The sequence below is a fragment of the Cryptomeria japonica genome, chromosome 4 (assembly GCF_030272615.1).
Source record: "Cryptomeria japonica chromosome 4, Sugi_1.0, whole genome shotgun sequence".
NCBI classification, from domain to species: Eukaryota; Viridiplantae; Streptophyta; class Pinopsida; order Cupressales; family Cupressaceae; genus Cryptomeria; species Cryptomeria japonica.
Window position 1 is genome coordinate 478,460,890 of NC_081408.1, and position 25,138 is coordinate 478,486,027.

Consider the following 25,138-nt stretch of genomic DNA (forward strand, 5'->3'; position numbering starts at 1 on the left):
TATTTGACCAATCATGTCGACAGTTTTGATTACCACAAAGTTTGGAACGGAAGTGAATAGACATGGGTACTTGTACTTTAATTTCCAGTGACTGAATTGATCAAATTGGACCATGAAAGAAACTGATAGTATTACTCTCGCATCAAAGGAAGCTGAGATGGTATAGATAAATCATCCTAGATGGTATAAACTATAAAGAAAACATTGCCATGGTGAGAGGCTAGGCAGAGATGCTATAGTGAAAACATAACCATGTTGATATGGTAAAGTGATATCATAATTTGTCTTGAGTTTATGCATAAATGGTATAGCTACAGCATAACCATGGTGACAGACCATGCTGAATGGTATAGCGTCATCATGGCCATGTTAAATAATCATGCAAGATGCCATGGGAACATCATAGCCATGTTGAGGGGCCATATACTAAGATAATATAGCAACACTAAAACAATGTTGAGAGACTGTTGAGATTGTAAAGCAACCGTATGACATTTTTGAGAAGCACTGCTGAGATAGTATATCAACAACATAATTATGTTGAGAGACCCAGAAGAGTTGGTATAGTGACAACATAACCACAATGAGATGGTATCACATGACCATGTTGAGAGGCCATGTTGAGATGGTATAGAGGCCACAATGTGATAGGACCATTTTGTGGTCTAGTAGACCTGATACCATGTTTAGGAACCAAACAAACACATATTTGAATACCTTTTTCAAAATTTTGGATGGCTTTTTGAGACGAATGAAATGGTGCCATGAGATTCAAGTGAGCTGCAGTCTCGAGGCCTAAATACCATATTGAAGATCCATTTTGAGGTCTGCTAAGCCCAAGATCATCTTGAGAAAAGACACACCCTCCTATGCAAATGTAACCATGGTAGCTAAGTCATTCTTCCTACCATAAACATGATAGTATGGGAGGGAAGTCTTCCTCCTGTTGGACACACAACACCATGGTTGAAATTTATTCCTCTTTTAGCACATACAATATAATGGGAGAAAATCCTCCTATTGTGGACACAATACCTTCTTGCAATAGTAAAAGGACAATAACATGTACCTTGTGGCCCGATAATTGCTATAAAACCGTGTCAGGATGCCAAAAAATTGATTTGTCAAGATGCTAACATGTATCTTAGCATTATTGAATGATTTTTCACAACAAATGTGTTAGCTCAGCGCTAACTTTGTGGTATCATTTGGGGGAAGGTCATTGTCTTTGAGTGTTTGTTCTTAGTGTGTTAAGGTGTTAAACTTTTTCTTGTTTCAGCTGTGTAGAGACTATGTTTTCTATGATGCTAACAACAATCATGTGGTGCTTCAAAATCACAAATATTTAAAATACCATGGTCATGTAACATTTCTAGATAATAACATTGATATAGCACTTTATAATTGCAGAGCTGCAAATTTTATAGAGAACAAATCTCTGAATCTATGCTATAATGAATATTCTAATTCCAACTTGAATAAAGCCATAGTAGTAAAGTTTGGGAAAAAATTGTGATTTCTTGGGGATTGGATCACATCTTGATTTTTTCACTTTCAAAATCACTAGTTTTTCATAAAATTGGATGAAATAATTTTCCATCAAGTTCTCTGTTTTTCCCAATTAAACACTTAGAACTCACATATTCGCAAATTTTTGGCTACATATTATGTGCATTTTCTCTCCTCAGAGATTAGCATGGGAAGCATTTCTGCACCTTAGCTTCCTTTTGCTTGCATCATTTAGTCTTTGCTTTTAGCTACATAGCGCAAGCATGTAATTTAAGTTTTATTTTCAGTCAAAAGCATAAAAACCTTTTGCTTTGCATTGAAGTGCATGTTAGCCTTTTGCTCTAGGTGAATCTATAAAGATAACACATTTAATTTTATTTAGCATGAGCATGAGATACCCTAGAAAACATTGTACATAATGTAAATAACAAGTATCTACTGTGTAAATTAGGTTTTCTTATTTATTAATAGGGGAGCTTCCCCATCTAATAGGAAGAGTGGTTATACAACACATTTATTCCATTTTGTGTTGCATTGAAAGATGTGAATTAAAATGCTAACAAACTGTTCATACCTTAGTTACCATTGTCTTTAAGGAGAAAATTTGTTTTCTTTGACCACCACAGCATAATCTCCATCACTTGGCAATATTCTACAATGCATTTGTAACAGGTTTCCATTTTCATAACTTGCATACTTTGTGTTATATCCATCTTTTGCAGAATTTATTTGTAGTAGTCCATTTTCATGTACAATCTATTATCCTATTTTCTAAATTTTATCAATGATAGTAAATGCTTTTTTCAATTTGGGCACATACCACATATCATGAATTGGTCTTACTGAGTCAATTGGAAATTTCACTTTCACATTTCCAAATCCAACAGATTTTTGAGTTGCTTTATAATTATCCATAGTAGTAATATTTGGAAACAATTGCGAGTTATAGTGGCCTGAACTGGTCAGTGATCTGATTTGAATCATATTGCTATTTTTTTGCTGATTTGAGTACAAAATCTGAGGTGCAAGAAAATTGCTAAAAATTGTGATTTAATCCTGATTTGGCATGAAATTAAAAAATAACATTCCTCTCCCTGCCCCCTCCCCTGCCTCATTTTTATGAAAATTTCAGCATTTTTTAATTTCCTGATTAAATCCCAATCAATTAATTTTTTTTTCTAATCTTTTGGTTTGCCGAGTCATTTTGAGAAAGTTTTTTGCTACAATGTTTTTATTTAGCAGTCTCTTTGGACTCAAATTATCTTTCCTGTAGTTCCAAAATAAATCTTTGCACCATTCTATGTGCCATATTGCCCTAGTATCTATCATCCAAATATTAGACAAATCATCATTTTCTTTCTTTGAATATCCTACACATGGCATTCTCATCCATTGTTGTAAAAGTGGCTTCAAAGCCAGTACTTATCCAGCATAATTAATGTAGTCATCATCATATTGAGAATAGCTATATTGTATTTCTTGAAAGTTTTTCAAATGGCATATAACACTTGTATAATGTCCCTTTTTCCTATATCTATAGCATGCCACTTTTTTTCTACTCCCTACTCTTCCGCAGCCATGACCAAGGCTATTATTATTTGCCTTTCCCTTTATAGCAACTCTTTCTGTGGCTAAAATGTGAAGTTTTACCATTTTGACCATCTCCTCTGCCTGTGTAGTTAAGACTACTTCTTCCTTTGCCAAAATTATTGTAATCACTTCTACCTTTTACACTTTTGCGTCACTGTCTCTGATGGTGTTTGTAGTTAAGGCATTTTCACACAGTGTGTCATGTTTTCTATTGCTCAATTTGTCTGTCAATTGTGGAATTCCACAAAATTTCTATAATAAGAGGGAAGACCATTAAAGGTTACTATTACTATGGTTTGTTCATCAACTCTATCAAACCAAACTTTTTCTATCTGTTATTTAATATTTTCATTTTTGACAAATACTCAATGACTTTTCCATCCTCTGATAACTTTTGATTGTTCATTATACAAATGCTATAGTAAGTCCATTTGTTTGTACTATGGTTGTTTGTCACATGTCACTCAGTGTAGGCCATGGTCCCCAACTATTTTTGGACTATCAGCACGCACATAAGTTTCAGATGTGCATGAACATTGAATTATGGCTTAAGCTTTTTGATTTTCGAGGTCAAATGTGGTTCTCTGTGCAGTTGTTGTTGGACCATTTTTGTTTTCTACCATGCTCAACGGACAATTAAGGGTTAAAGTTCCTTTTAAGTTTTATGGCATGTTTCCACTCTGTAGTTTGCTTCAGCAAGTTGATTTGACTTTTGAGCAGTTGTATAAATTTTTACATGTTGGCAAAACCAAAAAAGAGAAGAAAAACTAACAATCTGCTACTTTTGAGGCTTTCTTTTTGCACTCAAGTAATGCTTTAGTTACATAAATTTTGGACAAAATTTAATTATTTTCACATACTAGGTTCTCCTTGAAACATAGCTTCTTTCTTCTGTAACATTTTCTTCTTTTCTTTCTGTTCCTTTCTTTCCATTATTTTTTCATATAAATCATCCCTTATGTCTTCAACAATGTCCTTTCAACCTTAATATTTTTCCTGAGTTTCTTCTTTTCATCTTTGTCTGGAGTTTTATTTTTTAACCAACATAAAAATCTCCTTTCTCATATAATCGACAGCAATCTAATTGAAGGACCCCATTTCACTCTTTTCCAGTTTGGCTTGAAGCTTTTGGTCATATTCTAAGACAGGTCAATTTCCACTGGCATTGCCTACAAAAATAAACAAATTTAATAAATACACCCTTACAAAATATTTTTATAACTACCTTCTTTACAATTTTTTAATAAAACTATTTTATAAAGGAAATCTTAATGCTTTTCCATAATTTGATTTTCCTTTCTTAAATGGTATATGCCTCAAAGGAATATTCTCTTCTAAACATAGATGGTCTTTTGATAAGAAAGGCTATATTCTTTATGCTCTTTTATTCCAAAAGATTTGTCTGCCAAAAACAGTTTTAAATTGAAAAGTGTCCCATGGGAAACTTTGCTAAAAATGTCCTTTTTCATGTATTTACCAATACATCTCTCTCAACTCCACAGTATAGGGGCGTTTCACATCCCAAATGCTGGGCTTTCTTATGGTGCTTGCCCTCAGTGACTTCCTTTATTTTGCTGCTCTTATTCCTTGCTGTACATGGGTTCTCTCTCCTTTTTAATTTTTTTACTAGGACTGTGTTCCACATTATCTGACAGCTCTTCTATGTTGCTTCTCATGCCTCTCACTTCTTTCCTTCCATGTTTCTGTCTGCATCTCTTGTCTTCTTCTTTATGCTTTTTGAAAACCTCCTGAACAGCATATAAGTTTTTTTTTTCATGCCACAGGATCTGCAAGCTTTGCAAATGTTCTTATTTTGAGTAGAGGTCAGAGAATATGTGACTCAAACTAGTTTTAAGAATGAGAAAAAAAGACATGCTTGGCTACCAAGCTGAAAGAAACATTTTAATGAAAAGTTTTGTCTTTTCAGCTCTAAGAATATGATTAGGACAGTTTGGGTACCACATGAATGAATTGCAGCTTTCTCAAGCACTTGCCTGCAGAACAAATTTTATTGATAAGGAGGACATATTACAATGTTCTGCATAGACAGTTTACCCATTAAAAAAGTATTAGATTGAATGAGGATTGCAACCAGTAGAAAGCCAACTGTCATGACATTGCATACTCTTTTTCAGTTCTTAAGTCTTATTTTTCCTATTTTTCTAATGTCTGAATTTCTAAATGTGAGGATGTCTCATATGAAACGCAGTACACTTTTCAAGTGTTAATAATGTCTAAAATTTAAATTAACTTGGCTTTAGATCAAATATGCAACAACTTTATTATATTTCACATCTGTAGCTTTTTTATGTTTTTTCTTGTCTATTATATCTTAAAAGAGCAATATGAAATGTCTGTATAATTTCCAAAGTGTGTGAAGAAAGGTTCCTATATTCTTGATTTAGGAATTTAACTATTTTTTTTGTTTGGTTCATGCGTCTGCAATATTTCTTCACATGCCCTTTCTGCAATGCCCAAACTCCATAACAAGATATATGTAGTTTTCCTTTGTTCAGGTAATTGTTATAGAATTACACTCCATATTTTTTGAACTTCAGGACTTTTCATTCACAAAATCTTGAGGGCAATGTTCGCAACTTACACCAGATTCTTTAATATGCAAGACTAGTGGAGAGACTGTGTTTTCCTAATATTTTAAGTGGCATTACAGGAGAGGTGAGCCAAAAAAAAGTATTCTTATAAAGAAAAATATGGTCTGTTGTATATATAATTACAATGGAAAACATGGGATTTACTGGTCATGTAGTGTATATATAAGATAACTCTAATGATAACTTTGTTAATGGCATTATTAGAAGAGTGCCAGGAGCAGGAGCAGATGCAGCCATATGGTGAGGGAGGAGGAGACAGATTGGGAAGAAGAAATCAGATTGAAGGAGTCAAGTGGAACAAGACACTGGAGTGCAGGAAGTATTGGCAAAATAATTGGACAACAACATTTAGACTAAGCACAAGTTGACAATAGATGCAAACTCATCTTTGTATGTTGAGGATGGGATTCTCAATCTAAAGATTAAGAAACTGTTGGAAAATGTTTTACTTGTTGATTTGCAATAACATGGGTGTTAGAAGAAATCTGTGAAGTAATGGGTCAAAATGGAATGGGGAACTGCGTTGGAAGATAGTTCTTGGGCACAAGGACTATCCATGGTGGTTTTCAAATCACAAAATTGAAAAGATGAAATTTTGCAAGGGGGAGTCTACTTCCTTAGAAACTTGGTTTTATACCTGAGTGTGGTCATCACAATCTGGTGCAAATATAGAGCTCATGCACAAATTATGTCGAGGTTGGACAGCTAAGAAAGGATGGGGGGCAATCTAGGGGACTTAGTGTCCATAGCTTGAGCAAGAAGAAGACAAAACTTATCCTCTTATGCTTGAATATGTGGAAATGTCTATATCTCTAAGCCTATTCCAATAGTGACTGACATTAAGAAGTCAAGAGGAGCATTCACTTAGAGTCTAGATTATGAGAGTTGGTTCAATGCTATATTTGTTGTGCCAGCCCAAAACCCCCGTCCTTGTCCGGTAAGGCATTTTGGGTATGGCGAGATGATAGGGAATGCCCATCCCCTAAAAATTTCAAAATTTAGAAATGTTTTAGAAAAAGAAAACACCATAGGGACGTTTGGCCATCCCCAAGAAGGTTAGGGATGTCTGAGACACCCCTCAACCATCTTTGGGATGACCAAACATCCTTGATGCTTGGTCAGCATTTTGCAAAGTTAAAAAATATCCTTAATGATTGAAAAAATATTGTTTTAGAGGGGCATAATTAAGATAATATTGTAATATTTCTATAATGGTTATCTTAGACGTCTAGTTAGTGTTTAGAAACTTTTATGTCTTTTGTGTTTCTATTTATGATCGTTGATCGTTTTGTATTCTCTATTTAAGGAGTCTTTTGTCTCCTTTGTAAATCTCAAACTTCGAATTATTATAAGATGGTATTAGGGTTGTCGAAATTTTTTAAAGAAAGTTGTGGGTTCTAAAATTTTCGAAAGAAGTTTTTTGTTTTGATTTTTTTTTAAAAAAAAAAAAGAGAATCAAATTTTTTCGAAGTTTTTTGTGAGGAAATTTGGAATTGCAGATTTTTTTAAGGGGAATTTCGAGGTTTTATTTCACGGCCATTTTTTGAAAATTGTGGTTCGTGATTGCACGCATCGCAAGTGGTTTGTGATCGAGGGGATCTTTTTCACATAAGAGATCATTTCCGCTAGGTTTGTCTGAAGAAATTGCGTTTTTTCTATGCCTTTGTTCCTTCTCATTGTGTTACGTGGTTGCGGGTTTGTTTCTTTGTGATCGTGTTGAAAGGAGTTTTTTTTTTTTGCGGTCTATCTGCTGCATCTTTCGTGCAAATTTCTTCTGTGTTCGTGTGAGTGTTTTTGCGAGGGCATGTGCGTCGACTCTTCAAGCTCCGCGATGTTTGTATGGGTCGTTTTTTTTAACGCATTCTTCTTTTTGTGAAGGTTTTCCACCTCTAGATGACGGTAGTGGGTCTGCAAATCATGTAGCTCTATTTCCGTGTGCTTGACAGATTGACTTTGTGAGCCGTTGTTTTTCTTCTGCACGAAAGGAATCGCAGTTTCTTTTCTTTGTTTCCTGCACACATCGACAAGATGTTCTTCCGTGTGATGAAGTGTTCTGTTGAAGTTGTCTTGTGTTCCTTTTACCATGTGATGTCCTAGTTTCTTTTCTGCCAAGTGTTCTATGACTATGGTTTTTGTAGATTGGTGTTTGCTTTTGCAATTCGTGGGTACTCTACAAACTGAAATTTCTGATGGGTTTTTTGTTTTTTTCCATAAAAATTAGTGGTGGTTTTGCATGATTTTTTCCACAAAGATCATGGTTTCTTGCAGTCTGTTTTTGGGTCATAGTACTCATTTGCAAAAATCATGGCTGATTTTTTGAAACAATAGAGGGTTTGACGATTTTTCCTCAAAATCGTGGTTTCAATTTGAAAAGTTTATCTTGGTGTCTCTGGCTACAGGGAGGGATAGCTTTGTTACACAATTTCCGATTGGACGGATTGTAGTAATCTTGGTCTTATCTAGTAGTTCAGCAAAATCAAGGAGGGTCTTAGTAGCAGGCTCTTGTTGTAAAGCATTATGAAGTGAAGGGGGCAGCCTTCTATGCTTTCGTGACCAAAAGACCTTCTTTTGTTTTAAGATAGTTAGAACGATGACCATTGAGGGAGGGTATTAAGATAATATTGTAATATTTCTATTATGGTCATCTTAGTCGTCTAGTTGGTGTTTAGAAACTTTTGTTTATGTCTTTCATGTTTCTATTTACAATCGTTTCCGTTATGGAAAGATCGTCTTGTATTCTCTATTTAAGGAGTCTTTTATCTCCTTTGTAAATAACAAACTCTGAATTATTATAACAAGCACAGGGTCCCACAAATTCTACCATGCCCCTTATTCAACCCTAAAATGACAAAAACAAATTCATTTTGTCATTTGATCCATTTGACATTTTTATTTGTAGGTGCTTCTCCTTTGCATTCTTGTAATGTCCCATTTTATTTGACCTTAGAATATAATTCAATGATTAGATTTATGTTGTCAAAAATAAGTAAATTTTATGGCAAATAATTTTAATTATTTAATAAGATCATAAAAGTAATTTCCTAAGCTTATAAGTGTTCTCTTTTATGTCAATGAAAAATTATAAGAGGGCCACTTTATTTATTCCTAGGCTAAAGTTGAAATTAAAAGAAGAGGGTTATTTGAAAGAAATTAAAATGAGAATTTGAAGAGTCTCTCCAATTGGCTATAAAAGAGCAATGAGAGGCTCATTTCAGATATGCTTGGTTTCTTATTTTTTCTTGGAGAGCTTTGAGAGCTTCTGGCTTTCGGTTTGGCAAACCCTAGGATGGAAACCCTTGGGTTTGGGTGAAGTGGACGAAAACCTAAGTTCCATTTGAGGGTGGATTCACATTTGATCATCGTTTGTAAAATTGGTGAAGACTTCTTTGAAGACCAATTTTCTGAGGTATTTGGCTTCTTTTTCAGAAATGAAATTTATTTTTAGAGGTTCTTATTTTATTTGGAAAATTTTGGTGGAAGGAGATATCTAGAGCCCGTGGGGAAATAAGAAATTATTGGCTCAATTCATATATTGAGCATTTGATGTTTAACTGTATAATATAATTTATTTTTAAATAGTTATGGGATCCATCTGAGTTTGGCATAAAGTATGGTAAAGAGCTGAGTGATTATTTAATCTCACTGGGAATCGTTTGGCAAAGTGGGAGTTTGAAATAATATTTTATCTATGGCTTGTGTGGAAATAATTTGAGCGCTGAATGCTTATAATATAGTTTGGTGATTTATTTGGTTTCTTTTTATATGCTAATCTAATCGCCATTGTGAAAGTCATATATTGAAAGGAGAGCCAAATAAATTATAAACTGATATGTTGAAAGGGAAGTCAAATAAATTATAAATTGTGTTGTGGCTATTTGAAATAATCCACTGGCTGGTGTGTGTTTGATATTTCCTGTGCAGCATGGATGTTTTTTAGAAGGTCGGGTGAGTTTGGAAGCTGCTTCCATCTGGGTGATTAATTTATTTTGTTGATGATTAATATTTGCTGGTGCGATACCTAATTGGAGATTTAAGCAAATTAAATACTGGTGAATTCTTTTTGGTGTGGTGATTTATATTTCTTGGCTGCTCCATCTTTGTATTGGTGTGGCCCGTGGGTATTATTTCCCTATGCTTGGCCCTTTATTTTCTAATGTGAGATCTTTATTGAGCCTTGGGAATTTCTATGATTTGGCATAGCTTTCTATTTGCAAATCACGGACTATTATTACAGATGCCTTATCTGTCAAGTGGAATTGTGAGCCTATTTTTACATTAAGGATCTTCTCTACCTTGGGGTGGGGTCTCAACTTGCAGTGCCTGGGTATTCAAAGTCCCTCAAGATTCTGAAAATTCATTTGCTATCAGTTGGTGTGTATGGTGGCATTTAAAAGGCGTGGAAGCTGAGTATTTGTTGACTGCTGCCTGTCTGAGATTATTACTGATTGTGGTCTGTTGGAGAGCTTTATAACTGGTTGCTGGGCAGCATCTTTTCTTGAGCATTCTCTTATCAACTGCCTTTATTCTTGTATTCTGTAGAAGTTAGTTGTTAGGAATGCTTTCAGAACTGTTGGAATCCCAGTTTGGTTTGAGGCCTATTCGCTGTTGCTGGTCAGAGTTATCTGAGGTTTCTTGAGGCTGCAATGTAATTGTGAAGAGCTGCAAGAGAATTGCAAATTGAATATGTAAATCTGAACATTATCCATTATGTTCAGATCTGAATTAGCAACAAGGTTAGTAGTACCTTATTCTTCTTTGCTGTTTAAAAAAAATGTATCCTGGATATGCGAATAAATATCTCAATCATTTGTTCTTCTTGAGCAATAAGCATTCAGAAAAGTATTATCAATTACTCTTGCAAATCTGAAAAAATACAATCAATTATCAAGCAAACTGTTTGTCAAAATTATTCTGTTGGAAATAGCAAAACTGGGCAAAAAATCAATCCGGGATATTACAATTCTTGTCACTAGTTTCACATATGCTGCCACTTTTAGAGACTTGCGGCCACTTTTAGAGAGGTGCTGCCACATTTAGAGAGATGCGTCTTCTAACCTTGAGCTATTAAGGCAAGATAGTATGCTATTCATTATTTGATTTTTTTTTGTTTTCTTTTAGTTAAAATACATAATAAGTTAGGGAGTGAGTTTGTAAATTCAATTTCATTTTTTTTTTAGTTTATTCTCACACAAAAACCTCTCAAAACCACTACAGTATCAAACTTTGAAGACTAAAACATCTTTGGTATTAAAAATGAGCATTAGCAACAGTGATGACAATGGGATGGGTAGTGAAGTGGTAAAGAGAAGGGAAGTTGAAGGGAGCGATGGAGGTTCTCATTCTCCTAAATATCCAAACACAAGTTCTATTGGAACACCACAAGACTATTTTGCTCGCCCTTCATTGTTTTTTAGAAATTTCTAAAAGGTTCTTATAACCCGAAAAGCCCTTGCTGCAATTTGTGACCAATTTAAGGACCAATAAGGGTAAAACTATAGGGGGCAGCAAGCATTGCTTGTGTTATGTTTGTAAAACTGATTATCATGGCAGCTCTAGTAGGGTTGGACATCATTTATTTGGTGAGAGTGGACATGGCATTAGAGTTTGTGATGATGTATTGTTGAAACAGTGGGTTGAAATGGCAAGGTTGGATGGCTAGAGTGAAGAAAAAACTACTATAACTACTAATAGATGTTCATGCACACTATTACCATCTATTGACAAGTATTACAATATATCAAGAGGTTATGATAGAGCGAAAAGGAAGGCCACTTCTATTGCTGGTGAGAAAAAATATAGTGGTAGGGTTATTGAGTTTGCAAACTTTGAGCAAGTTGCTGATTAAGTAGCCAATGTTTTTATGTTCAGGCCATCATATTTCTTTTAGCAAAGTGTCCTTATTTTAAAGGGATGTTGAGACATGCAGTGATAGCTAAACCCTTTATGTTCTCTTTGGAATACATAGATTGTGTACCTGCATCATCAACAAACAATATGTAAAGGCGAAATAGCATCTTCTGCATGTACCTTTCGAAAATAGGTCCTAAGGGCCCAAATATTGATGCTCAAATTCAAATTAAGCATTTTTTTAAAAATTTAATTGATTAATTTTATTATTTAATAGTATATTTAATATTTAATATTTAATATCATCAATATAGTGTTTATAACACTTTTATTATATTAATAATGGAGATGCCACTCCCCTTGAGCGAAAGGTACATGACATAGAGGAGGTTGGGTTTTTTAATGTTGGGGAAGTTGCGATAGATTCATCTCATGTTTTTAAGTTTGTTGGTTGATGGTTGAGAGCATTTACAAACATTTTTTTTGGACTCCATGTTGTGTACATGCTTTGAAAAACATTGGAAAAATAAATTGGGTGAAGGCAGCAATGGCTGAAGCTAAAGACTTACAAATATTTGTATGTAACCTATTAGTGTAGGTTTTTTATTTTCCTTATGTTAGGGGGTATTTCTTTTTCCTACACATTATCTAAGTTTGCTTAGGTTTATTAGGAGTGGTTAATATGAGGATGCGTGGTGAAATACATGAGCTACATGTGCCAGTCTCTCCCATACATGGGTAGTTGAGTTACACACTTTTTTTGGCTTCCTGTGCCACCTCCCATCACTACTATTTTGTCCTTACCTGAATAGGTTACGGGATAGTCAGTTTCTCACCTTCTTTTGGCTTTATGTGCCACCTCTCTTAACTTATTTTTGTCTTCACTCAAGGAGGTTATGCCACATGTTTTGACATTTACTTAGTAGGTAAAACCTTCTATCTTTTATGGGTGGTAGTAATTAATGCACCTCTTGGATATATATTCTCTTATTTTTCTATATATAGTATGTACAACACTATCCTCTCACCTTCACAAGTTCAATGATAGCTCGGTGAGAGTATAAAGAGTATTCTCAAATCTCTCTTTGTCTCTATTTTCTCTCATTTCATATTTTCTATTCATTCTGCTATTTTGATCTTTGACCATCTTTTGAGTGGAGTTGCATGTGATTTACGATTGACATCAGATCCTATCTCGATTCTCGCTTCTCAAAGAATCTAAAATGGTATTAGGGCCTTGTTGTTTGGTATAGTTCATTTTGTTATCTGATTTTTTGAGAGATTTGAGAGGTAATAGGTAGCTAATTTTTTTATCAAAAACCTAGTATGCTCTTCTCCTACATCCTCGTATGACTTGGAGAATGAAATCAGTTTAAAGGAAAAATAAGCATCTATTTAATTTGGTTTGCATATATGTGTTCCTATGAGATCTAGATGATTGTAGCTTTTTGGTAATATTGGAGGCATTTTCAACATTTCCAAAACATCTAGAAGGTTTGAGAAAGTCAAGATTGATTTTTATTTCACCAAAATCAAAGATTAGAGGACAGTAACAAATCAAAGTGAAAAAGTTGAAATATTTTTACTAGAACCATTTTCATTTTTGCATTAGAAATCTAGCTTCCACTCATTGGAAAGAAAAACGATTTTTGGGTTTCGTTCCCAAGGTTGAAAAACCATTTTGGCATTTGTTAATTTTTGCATATAGTTAATAAATTTTGCAAAAATTAAGTTAGAAGTAGGCGTGAGCTATTTCTGTAAGGCAAATTTCACATTTTTTTCATAAGTGCATAACTTTTGCCTGGAGTAGTTGGATTTTTGCAAACGAATACTTTCCATCCACAAAGGATTTGATTAAAAATTGTGCCCTTTTTTATGAGATATTTTAGGTTGAAGCTGTTGCATTTTTTTTTTTCAACAGACCATAACTTTTGCCTAAGAACTGATTTTTTCAAAAATAAAAAGGCATTGGAAAGGTATTGAAGAGTGATACATGACTACAAGGTTAATTTTTCCAAATTTATTTTGTATGAAAAATTGCAATCTTGCCCATTGAAGGCTTAAAAAGCATTGTAATATCATAAAAACCTTGTAAATGCACTAATTATAAAGTGCCAACCTTGTAATATTTGGGAGGGGTGATTTTTGAGACTGGTGGAAAAGAGGGGTGTCTCATGTGTCTTCTTTTTTGTACTTTTCTTTTTTGCTTTGCAATCTACTTTTCTATACTCATGGATGCATTTATAGTTCATGTTTTAACTACACTATTTTTAATGGAAATCTAAAATGATGATATATCTCAAAAGAATGGATATCATCGAGTTATAATGGGACTAGAAACTTAACCACAAGATGCTACAAAAAAGATAAAATGGTTTAATAATTGTGATGAAGCCTTTGGTACTCTGTGTGTGTCACTCACTCTTTACTTTTTCACATTGAATTTGCCACTACACCAAATGTAGTGACAACTTTGGAAACCTTCTTTGATAAACAAGATGAGTTAAGGGGTCATCAATTGGAGAATGAACTTATAGGGTTGAGTTCTACCAATTTTGACACCATACAAGACTTCTACAAAATTCAAATCTATAAGATTGCAATTGGAATAGTATGGAATCAAGAAAGATGTTAAACAACTGATCTTGAGTATTCTTTCTAAGCTTGGCCATAGCTATTCTGTATTTGTTTATACATTCTATGCTACAAAATGTCTTCTATAGATGAATTTGTTGCAAAACTCACTAGGTAGCAGGACAAATTGGTTCTAATGGGTAGAGCTAAACCTTGTAAGTCACATGCCTTAGCTATAAAACAAGGCACAAAAGAACAAAAAGGGTCTAGCAAATAGGATAAGGAACAAAAGAATTAGGGAGAGAAGAAAGATAAACTTCAAAAGTTGATAATTAGACCTTTTCATCAAAAGGTGAATAAAGTAAGGAGAAGGTCAAGTGTTCTTACTGTAAGAGGTTTGACCATGATGAAAGTAAGTGTTTAAAGAAACAAATTGATCACCCTTCACATCTTCGAGAAAAGAACAATATCAAGGTGCTTGAGTCAATCAAACAAACTTCATCAGAAGGGTCTCCGAAGGACATAGACAAAAGTAAGGGGAAAGGAAAGAGCAAGGCCCTAATTGTTGTTGCTTCACAACCAAATTCTTGGATCATTGACTTGGGTGCTTCACACCACATGGCTTCTTCAGAAGATGATTTCACCTCTTTAGAGCCATGTTCTGTGCTTACCATACTAATGGGTGATGATACTCTTGTTGAAGTGCATGGGAGAGGAGCTGTTGATGTGAGGGAAGGAACATTTGAGGATGTCCTTTGTGTTCCGTCTTTATCAAGTAAGCTCCTATTTGTTTATTAGATCACTCACATTGGTTTTGGCAAGCTAGTTGAGTTGACACAAGATATAGTGGTAATCAGTGAAATGCCTAATGGGTCTACAGTTGCCATGGGAAAAACAGACAACCAATCCAAACTATATTAGTTTTCTCACTTTATTCTTGACTCTCTTTCGATAGTCTTACTCACTCATGTAGATGAGGTGAGTTGTTTGTGGCATCAACAATATGGCCACTTGAAAAACTATTACTTGCAGTAGCTCAGTCAACAGGACATGCTTTTAGGGTTGCCTGCTATTTGATTTTCTAATGGAGTTCGCGAAGGGTGCATTCTTGGTAAGCATCTTGAGGAGAAATATGATAAAGGCAAATCATGGAGAGCTGCATAACTATTGGAGTTGGTACATAGTGACTTGGTAGGATCATTTCCACAACCATCTTTTTGTAGCGCTAGATATGTCTTGACATTTATTGATGACATTTCCATATGCACTTGGGTTTCTCATTTACTTGACTCATATTGAAATTTATTGATGACTTTATTTTGGCAACTTGTTGGGAGTCTCATTTACTTGACTCATATGAGACTCGACACTTCATATGTTGGGCCATGGTCTTTCTTGATTCATGCAGGAGCCACATGAGTTGCATTGAAAAGTAGATAAGTGGATCGTCCACTACATTTGAGTTGCTCATTATTATGGAATTCAATATGCAATAAGCATGGATATTGACTTGGTGGGATAAGCATTTAGACTGGGCACACGATTTTTAGGATCACAAGTCTACTTCAGGGTATTGCTTCTCACTTGGTTTCGATCTAGTTTGTTGGTCGAGCAGGAAGCAGTCTACAATTGCTCTTTCATCAACATGTGTTGATTGTCAAGGGGTAGATAATGCCACCATTGAGGCTATTCTTATGGGGAGGGGCTTTTTTTGGGGGCGGTGTGGGGGGTTTCTATGTACATGGGTACCAAACATGGCTTCATTTGCTCAGACCAATCTTTTCACCCACCTAAGCTACGCTTAAGGGGGGATGTCATTGTAGGTTTTTTATTTTCCTTATGTTAGGGGGTATTTCTTTTTCGTACACATTATTTAAGCTTGCTTAGGTTTATTAGGAGTGGTTAATATGAGTACACATGGCAAAATACATAAGCTACATGTGTCAGTCTCTCCCACACGGGTAGTTGAGTTACACACCTTTTTTTGGTTTGTTGCGCCACCTCTCATAACTACTATTCTGCACCCACCTAAGCTACGCTTAAGGGGGGATGTTATTGTAGGTTTTTTATTTTCCTTATGTTAGGGGGTATTTCTTTTTTGTACACATTATTTAAGCTTGCTTAGGTTTATTAGGAGTGGTTAATATGAGTACACATGGCAAAATACATAAGCTACATGTGTCAGTCTCTCCCACACGGGTAGTTGAGTTACACACCTTTTTTTGGTTTGTTGCGCCACCTCTCATAACTACTATTCTGTCCTTAAGTAGGTTATGGGCTAGTTGGGTTTCTCACCCTTTTTTGACTTTATGTGCCACCTCCCTTAACTTCTTTTTTGTCTTCACTTAAAGAGGTTATGCCACATGTTTTGGCATTTACCAAGTAGGTAAAACTTCCCATCTTTTATTGGTAGTAGGAATTAATGCACCTCTTGGATGTATATGCTCTTATTTTTCTATATATACAACACTCTCCTCTCACCTTCACAAGTTGGATGATAGCTCGGTGAGAGTATCAAGAGTATTCTCAAATCTCTCTTGCTTTGTCTTTATTTTCTCTCATTTTAGATTTTCTTTTCATTCCACTATTTTGATCTTTGATCATCTATCAAGTGTAGTTGCATGTGATTTACAACCGACATTAGATTCTGGGTTTATTCAACATAACCATCACACGTCATTTGCAATATTCCAATCTTATTCAAAGAAAGAATTCCCCAAACTTGTTGAGACTAGAGATGCCAGCTATATTATTTTATTGGACAGGATGTTAGAAGTGCAAGATGCTTTACAATCCATAGAAGAAGAGAAGAAGGTGAGACAAAGGGTGCTTGATAATGCTTAATGATCCAATATCAGGTAAGAATTTTTTTTAATATGTTTGTACTTTGTTTCTATTTTTAATTTAAATTTTATTATTATTAATTTCTTATAAATTTTAAAATGTTGTTTGCAAATGGATTTGTATTTTCTATTGCTGTCATTCAATAGGAGTAGTGATATATTTGCTTCCTATTAAACTTTGAAACTTTTGCTTTCTTTTTTCTATATTTAAAATTTTCTTATTTCAAATATATACAAATTTTTTTCATTTTTTTTCTTTTTCTCTTATTTGATCCATCTATTATCCTTTGTTTTTAATATTTTTATACTTAGCTTCTTCCAAGATCTCTTTGATACCAGCTATTTCACCTTTTAATTTAGTCATCTTGTATTTTTGAAACATTAGAGCTTGTGCATCTGACTTTATTATTTTAGGCTTTGAGCTGAATCATATTCATGTCTCAGGTCCAAAGTCAATATAATTTCAATTGGGATCCATTTGTTGTGTCTTGACACATTGTCTGATTTAAATGCTTAGTCGATCTATCTTAATATAGTAACTTTGATTTGAAATTCCAAGGTTGTGCTTCCTTCATTGCTTTAGCACAAGTGATCTTAGTTTGAAATTCATATGCCTCAGGTGTGGATCTTGGCAATGCTTTCTCCTTTTGTTATGACCTTGGTTGCCTACTGTGCTATGATCCGTTGTGCTTCCAGGGTGATCATATTCTCATCTAACAATACCCAGAATTATTGGATGCTTTAGGAGCTTGTACTTAACTTTCTGTGCTAATTTTAAATTTAGACCCCATGATCACATTCACTATAGTCCACTATTTGAACTTTATGTTAGCTACACTCTCAGTGTTCAATCGGCTTATTGTTGAGATTTGCCACCTTAACTTTGTTTTTTTGTAAACTTTTATTTCGTGTCATCTCCATGTATACATCCTTGTCAATTCATAAACAGCCACTTGTGGGCATAAACAAATTAGATAAGCTGCACAGTTGCAGAGATAAATAGTTGCTTGTCTTCTATTTTTTGCATCCATTAGTTTTTGCAGGGCATCACTACATTACAGATTGCTAAACATGTAGATAGAGTTCCTGAGATTAATAGGGTGAGAATAACCTGGTTGCTACTCTCTAGATTCTGCATAAATTTGCCCAAAATTAGTTGTCTCTGATCAGGTATTAGAGACCTTGGTTATTTCTGTTCCTCTTAGCACTTTGTACAAGTGGCCTAGCCAGACCAAGGACATTCATCGATTTTGCTTATACTTAGACAAGGAGCCAATTCTGATCTAATCTCCTCTGAATGAGATCTTCTGACTCTGATGATACTTTGAACTTAATTTGCTTGATTAGCTTCTTTACTAGCAAAGTATTTATCACAGAAATCATGGTAGTCATAGCAATACATCCACTTTTCTAACTAGTTGATTTTTGGCCTCCTATGCTTATCAATGTTATATTCATCATAGTCTCTTACGTATCTTTATACCTCTTCTACTTTCGCTAGCTTTGCTCCTTGGATGCCTAGTGATCTAAATTTTCTGCTGGTATCTTACACAATGTGTTCCATCTTCCAGGTTTTGTAAACTGATCATTGATCTGCTAAAGCACACTTGAAAACTTCTTTCTATCTTCATTTGATTCTTTTGCCTTGGATCTTGCTGTCCAATTTAACAGTGATTACTTATCTACCTTTATAATTGATCAAGCCTGCCCTTCTGGGCTTCATGTTTGCTCCTGTATGTCAGAATAGAAAACTATTTTTGAAATTCATTTTCCTTTGAAACAACTTCCAGTATCATATATAATAAATCTTTCGCTTGATAGAGTTCTGTTGACTTTTTTTCAGTTACTTGTAGCTGGTGTTTCAAGGTCTTTATAATTCTTGGTTTCCTACTGAGCCTTTGATTTGTCATGTTGTAACATGTACCTTTCCAATTATGGCTTTACAGTTTCATTAATCTTCTTCAACATTCTTTTAATTCTGTTCTGTATCAAGTTCTGTTATCTAGATATGAGCTCAACTACTTGGTGAGATAGTACAGTTCGAGTTCTAAATTTTATATCCATTTCATTGCTTCCATTCTTTTAATTCTATTCTGTATCAAGTTCTGTTATCTAGATATGAGCTCAACTACTTAGTGAGATAGTACAATTCGAGTTCTAAATTTTATATCCATTTCATAGCTTCCATGGTTATCATATCATTTTTTGTTTCTTTCATTTATTTTAATTATATATGCATTGATTCCGTTACAAAACTTAACTACAATAAATCTACCTTAACATTCTTTATTTTCTGCTATCCTTATCTTGTGCCTTTGTGGCTTTATGTCATGTATTTTACATCTCTGCACATTACTCAGGGTCTTGTGTCCTGTTGCCATTAATAATCTGTCTCTGTGTTGTACTTTAAACAGAAATCTTTCTACATTCCACATCTTCACATATTGTGCATGGTATATTTGTTTGTCTTGTGGTGTTGTGGCTTCCTAAACTGCTTGCAATTTGCATCTGAAGTTGTGATGGTGTTATCACCTAACATCTGCTGGCTCCAACTGCAGTGTTCCTTGATTGCATATTCAAGAATAGTATCGATAGGAATCAATTACGTTCCGTTTACCATTGCTTGGCCCTCAACCAAGTATTCCTGACACACTCACTTAGCAGGTATGAAATTCTCAACAATCAGAAATCCAAATCCTTTTTTTTAAATAAAATCTTTCCCAAACCTTATTTTGCTTACACATCCACCCCACATAATATGCATATGTCAGCAAGATAAAACTGACGAGTTCGGGCACATATATGACATACAAAACACAGTACTTCCTCGACAGTCTGCATTAAGCATGATGATTTAAATTGTATATTCTAAAATTAGAAACCTATTCTTCAACGTATCAAAAGCAAGGTGAACTTTCAACCAAGAGATTCATTTTGAATTCACCCAACACAGAAATAACATCGCCTTGCTAGCCATTTCAATCTGGGGGAGTTGATAACCTGGCGAAGTGAAGCTTGTTTCAATACATAAAGGCAATGGAGAAACTGCATTTTAAGAGAGAAGTTTATTTAAAAACTAAGGAAACTGAATATTTGTTGCTATTCATGCGTATCTTAAATTTTAGTAAGGTTTGTTGAATTCAATTGAAGGGCAAGTGTGTGCATCAGAATTTCCTTAAATTTTTTTTAAGCATCTAAATAAATTTATGTTGAAACCATCGTGACCCCTGTATGCAAAATATGTTGTCGTTGGTTATATTGTCTGAATTTTGATGCTCCTTAAATGATTGCCTGAACTTTTTATTTCTCGGAACTAACCATGTTGACTCATATACAGGTATAATGCATATTTTGTTGATCTGTTTGTGAGGGCCTCTAATTCACCAGCAATAAAGATGTATGAAAAGGTATGTTAAAATAACATGGTTTTGAATCAGCCATTTTTACTGTGATAAAAACAGATTTCTGGAGCTTGGTCAACTAAGTATCTTTGGGCATTCTATTAGAGAGCTAAACGTATTTTGCTAGACTGAGGAAGCCATAATCATGGAAAAGGCAACTTAACTTTAACGTTCATAGATTATGTTTAGCCGTGCAGTTTATTTGTAGAGAACTTTCAATAATTCAGAGTTGATTAATTAAAAACTAGAAAAAGAAAAGAAATGAAAAGCAAAAGTAAAAAAAAGGTGTTGATAGCTTGATCTAGAGCTTTCTTTATCCTATCTGTTACCACGAAGCATTCCTATATCTCTATAGGACTCTCTCTCCTATTAATTGTACCGAAGAAATTTTAGTTTGATTTTTATATGGATGATAATTGGTTAAATAAAAATAACTTGTTGATAACTTGATGTTTTATTTGTGTTATCCTTTCTGTTACTGCTAATCATTCCTACATCTCTAAAAAACTTTCTTTGCTATTAATTGTACTCGAGAAATTAGTTTGATCTTTATATGGTTGACAATTCCTCCTATGCAATGGCTCACATGATTTTGCTTGGAACTCTTGTGGTAGCTGGGGTATGTGATATACAGACGTGTATTGCGCTATTACTCGGGTGAGGAGGATGGCTTAGGTGAGTCGACATAATCTTATAGTTACTTGCATTTGGCACATAAAGAATGTCCTTGCATTGAATATATTACTTTAATAGCTGGTTTGGAGGATATTACCTTCAATAGAAAAATAATTCTAAATGAATAGATTTTGGTGGTACAGAATGAATATGGAATGCTCCTATCTTAGTAGCAAATCGATATTTTTTGGTGTAGAGACGGTTTTTTCATATTTTTTTCGTTTGGCAGATATGAGAAAGGCATTGCCAAGAGATACTGAAAAGAAGTCCATTATTCCTCTCAAAAGACCAGTGACTCCAGATGAACTTGAGTACGATTAGCTGGAAATCTAAATGCTATTGTTAGGATGAACTGGATTACAGTGCGTTTGCTAGAGAAATTTGGTATGCAGGTTTATGGTGATGTTGAGAAAAATATGGTGGGATGGTACAAGCATGACATCATTTGTATTTCTACAAAGCTATCGTTATGTTAACAATTGACTGGTGTCTTTTTAGGATATTAGTTAACATGATTTTTACAGATTTGGCCACACTTAAACAAATTATGCAAATGAAATTATAATAATTTTGTTTAGTGACAAATAAGAGGTCAATGAGACAGAGGCATAACAGCTTACAAGCTACAATCAATGATAGAGTACATGAAATATATCCTTCTTTGTCTACTAAACAACTGTAACTGATCGATAGAAAAATGGTACTGCTTGTTCCTGTCAAATGCTTCGATTGTATGGGTGAGAGTTTATTGTGTTTATAACTGAACATCTTTACGTTGATGCAACTTAATTAATCTATATTTTTATCTTAGATGACCTGACATGTTGGTATCTGGGTCTAATTAGTTCTATTTGGTCGTATTTTTCACATGATCTCTTATTTGTTAAAGGCTATATCTTGATAGCCGATACAAATAAGAGATCATGTGAGACACTTGAAGCTTTAGGTTCTTCTAGGGCGAGTTTGTTAAAATATTGTAGTTTACTTTGAAGTTGAACTAGTCAATTTCTTCTGTTTTATCTTCATATGTAAGTTCATAATAAGAACCTCAGGAGTTGAGTATCTGTTAATCATCTCTTCTTATCATTTGTATTATAGTTAAGGTTTCTTTACATTCCAATGAAGATTATGTGAATAGATAGAATATTTGTTGTTATAGTCTTTATACAAGTTAAGTGATACAAAATTTTCTCAGCTTGAGCACCCTTCAGATCATGTTATACCATGATAAATTTTATAAATTTCAAAGCTTTTGCATCTTCAATCTGAAATGCCATTGTTAAAACTTGTTACACGATCCAAAACTATGAAGACACTGTGTAAATGAAGAGCTACTTCATTCTTGAAAGCAATTTTCCTATGAATTTCTAACCAATACAACAAATTTGCGAAGTTGGAGAAATGTAATGGCATAAGAAAAGGGTGGAGTGATTTGAATTATGATGTGTGAGCCTGTTTCATGAACCTTTTGCCTGCCATCATTTGCTAGTGGGGCTGATGCATTGACCATCTTTCCAAATAAACATAAGCATCACTCAGAATATTAAATAAGATATGTAAATTGACTTGGAATATCACCTCAATTAATGTTTGTTTGAGATTTTCCCAAAGGTGAGATGAGGGACTAGTTGTGAGGCTTAGCGAGTCCACTCTATGGTTTGCTAGCCTATCCACCAGTTTGGTCAAATTCCTGCCCTCTCATGGCTCCAATAATAACATGGGAATTGCCTTCAACCAGTTAAAGTGAATAAGAGCAGGAGTTCTAGCAAGCTTTAGACCTTCCACTAATTCAGCTGCTTCTGACATTATTTGTTCCATGGCACAAGTTGTTTGACAAAACAGCCTTGGTCCCAAGCTTATTGAGGTTGTTCTTGGGATACCATCAGAATTGAGTTTAGAGACCCAGTTGGTTGTTTCCACTTTTAACTCCCTCGTCATCTTCTTGCTATTACTAAACCCTTTATGAGTGGATGTGTTTCCTTCGTTGTGTCTTCTTAACCATAGTATTTTATACATATTCTCATAGCTTTTATTTTGAAGCTGCTATAATTCAGCTCAATTGCTTAAAAGATCTCAAACTTTAGATCCACTTCATGTATTGCCACTATCATACAAAAACTTACGTTACCAATCCAACCTTGTATTGTTTGGTATGTAAATATTATAGGCTATATCATATAGTAATATGCGGAGAACAAGAGAATGGTGTAAAGTACAGAATTTCTGCCGTCAACTTGGTTTGTAGACGGAAGTTGCCCTAGAGGGTAAAGGTAGCTTGCAATTCTATTTTAAAGCATGTTGGGGCAACGTCTATCCAGCACCCATATTGTAGCATTGACCGTGTTTAATAATAAATTGAAAAATAAACACTTGTTATATTTTATTTATTAATTAATTATTAAACACAGTCAATGCTACAATATGGTGCTAGATAGACAAAGTTCAATAGGTGTGCGCATAGGTAAAGGTCATCTTGAATGTCAACTTTATGAGGATGCTCCCTAGGCATATAGGCATTATAGAGACTTTGTTAATGAGAGTAAGCATACTTGAACTACTTGTGTAACTATGGACATTTTAACGTGGATTGTAATTGAAAATGAAGTTAATGACATTAACTTAATATAACTCATATATTGGATTCCATTTAAGTTTTATATTGTACAATTTCAAGCTAAATTGACTATATATTTACAACCTTTGAATGTCCACTGTCAAGTTTACTTGAATTTTCTTTAGTGATTTAAAATGATCTTATTTAATACATTTAGAGATTTTATATGGTATTCACTAGTTACTGAAAGTCTACCCACTTTTATAGTTTTTGGTATCATAGTAATAATATCCACCACATGTAGCTTAAACTAGCACATTACACAAAAAATTATACCATGACATCCTTAAAGTTATGAAAATAAGAGATTAGAAGGCCATGACATCCTACGTAAGTGTTGCATTTTATGTACTATTAACCTAAAAAATAAGAGATTGGAAGGCCACAAGATGGATGGAAGGCAATAAGGTATAGATAAGGCAATGTCGTTTGGGGCATTATGGTGATAAATAAATTATCGAGCAATAATAAAGAAAAAACCCACAACAAGAAATCAACTTGACATAAATAAAATACGTATGGCTGAATATACTCCCTTGGTATGGTGAGTGTTGTTTGTAGGTGAAGTCAAGTCATATAACAAACTTACACATATGATGGCTAGGAATTGTATATTTGCTATACATCAAAGGTAAATCTTTATCTTTGAATCTTTAAAAGTCCTAAGATGCTAATTGCATTCCTTTGGCAAAGCTCTACTTAATGCTCAAATAATCTTAGTGGTAAATGCATATGAGTGGATTTCTACTTTTAGAATTGTCCAAGGGAAGCCTTATAAATGTTGGTCTAAGCTCTAGAAACCAACTCTAAAATAATCAATGTTAGTAGCCCTATTGATGATGTCAACTAGGCAAGTGAACAAAGGTAACATTAACCCCCTCTTCGATGATGTTAGGTATATGCAACATCATTGGTTGGAGTGATGATGTTTAACAAACATGGGATTGGCAAGGGAGTAAAGATGAAGGGAATTTCATATGATGCGTAATGTTAATGAGGATCCAAAGGTTGAAATGAGGATAAATGAGGAAATTCAAGGGCAAGTGTAAGGAAGAAAGGACCACCAAAATAAAGACAACCAATGCAAGTAAAATAACCCACAACACACCACTCAAGAAGTAATTAAGATGACCCATCATCATCTTTGATTGGGAAGTTAATGCATTGTCTTTCTTGGATACATAGGCTACTACTCTCCCATCTTATGTTAACACAACCTAACCCAACCAATGACACATACATCCATACTTTGATTCATATTCTTGATTTAGGTACTTGAGGATTCATTTAACTTTTGTAATGCAAGCTCACATTTTTTGCTCTGATCAAATATGTCTTTTACATATCAATGAAGGTATTGGATTGGTCATTATTGAAATTTTTTTCTATGAATCAATAATCGTACCCAATTAACCCTATAAAACTTGAATTATGCAAACATTCTTAAGATTAGGCTATTCCACAATAGCCTTA

The 25,138-nt window shown here is 34.3% G+C and overlaps 1 protein-coding gene across 1 annotated transcript in view; it reads left to right on the top strand.

The window, feature by feature from the left end:
* LOC131062543 (N-terminal acetyltransferase B complex catalytic subunit NAA20) overlaps positions 1-21,772 on the top strand; it is a 99,231-nt gene extending 77,459 nt beyond the window's left edge. Inside the window, exons 4-6 of the mRNA XM_057996238.2 lie at positions 20,313-20,382; positions 20,991-21,051; positions 21,281-21,772. Of these exons, the coding sequence (XP_057852221.1) occupies positions 20,313-20,382; positions 20,991-21,051; positions 21,281-21,372 (223 nt within the window). The 3' untranslated portion in view covers positions 21,373-21,772. The remainder of the gene's footprint in view (positions 1-20,312; positions 20,383-20,990; positions 21,052-21,280) is intronic.
* Positions 21,773-25,138: the final 3,366 nt, after the last annotated feature.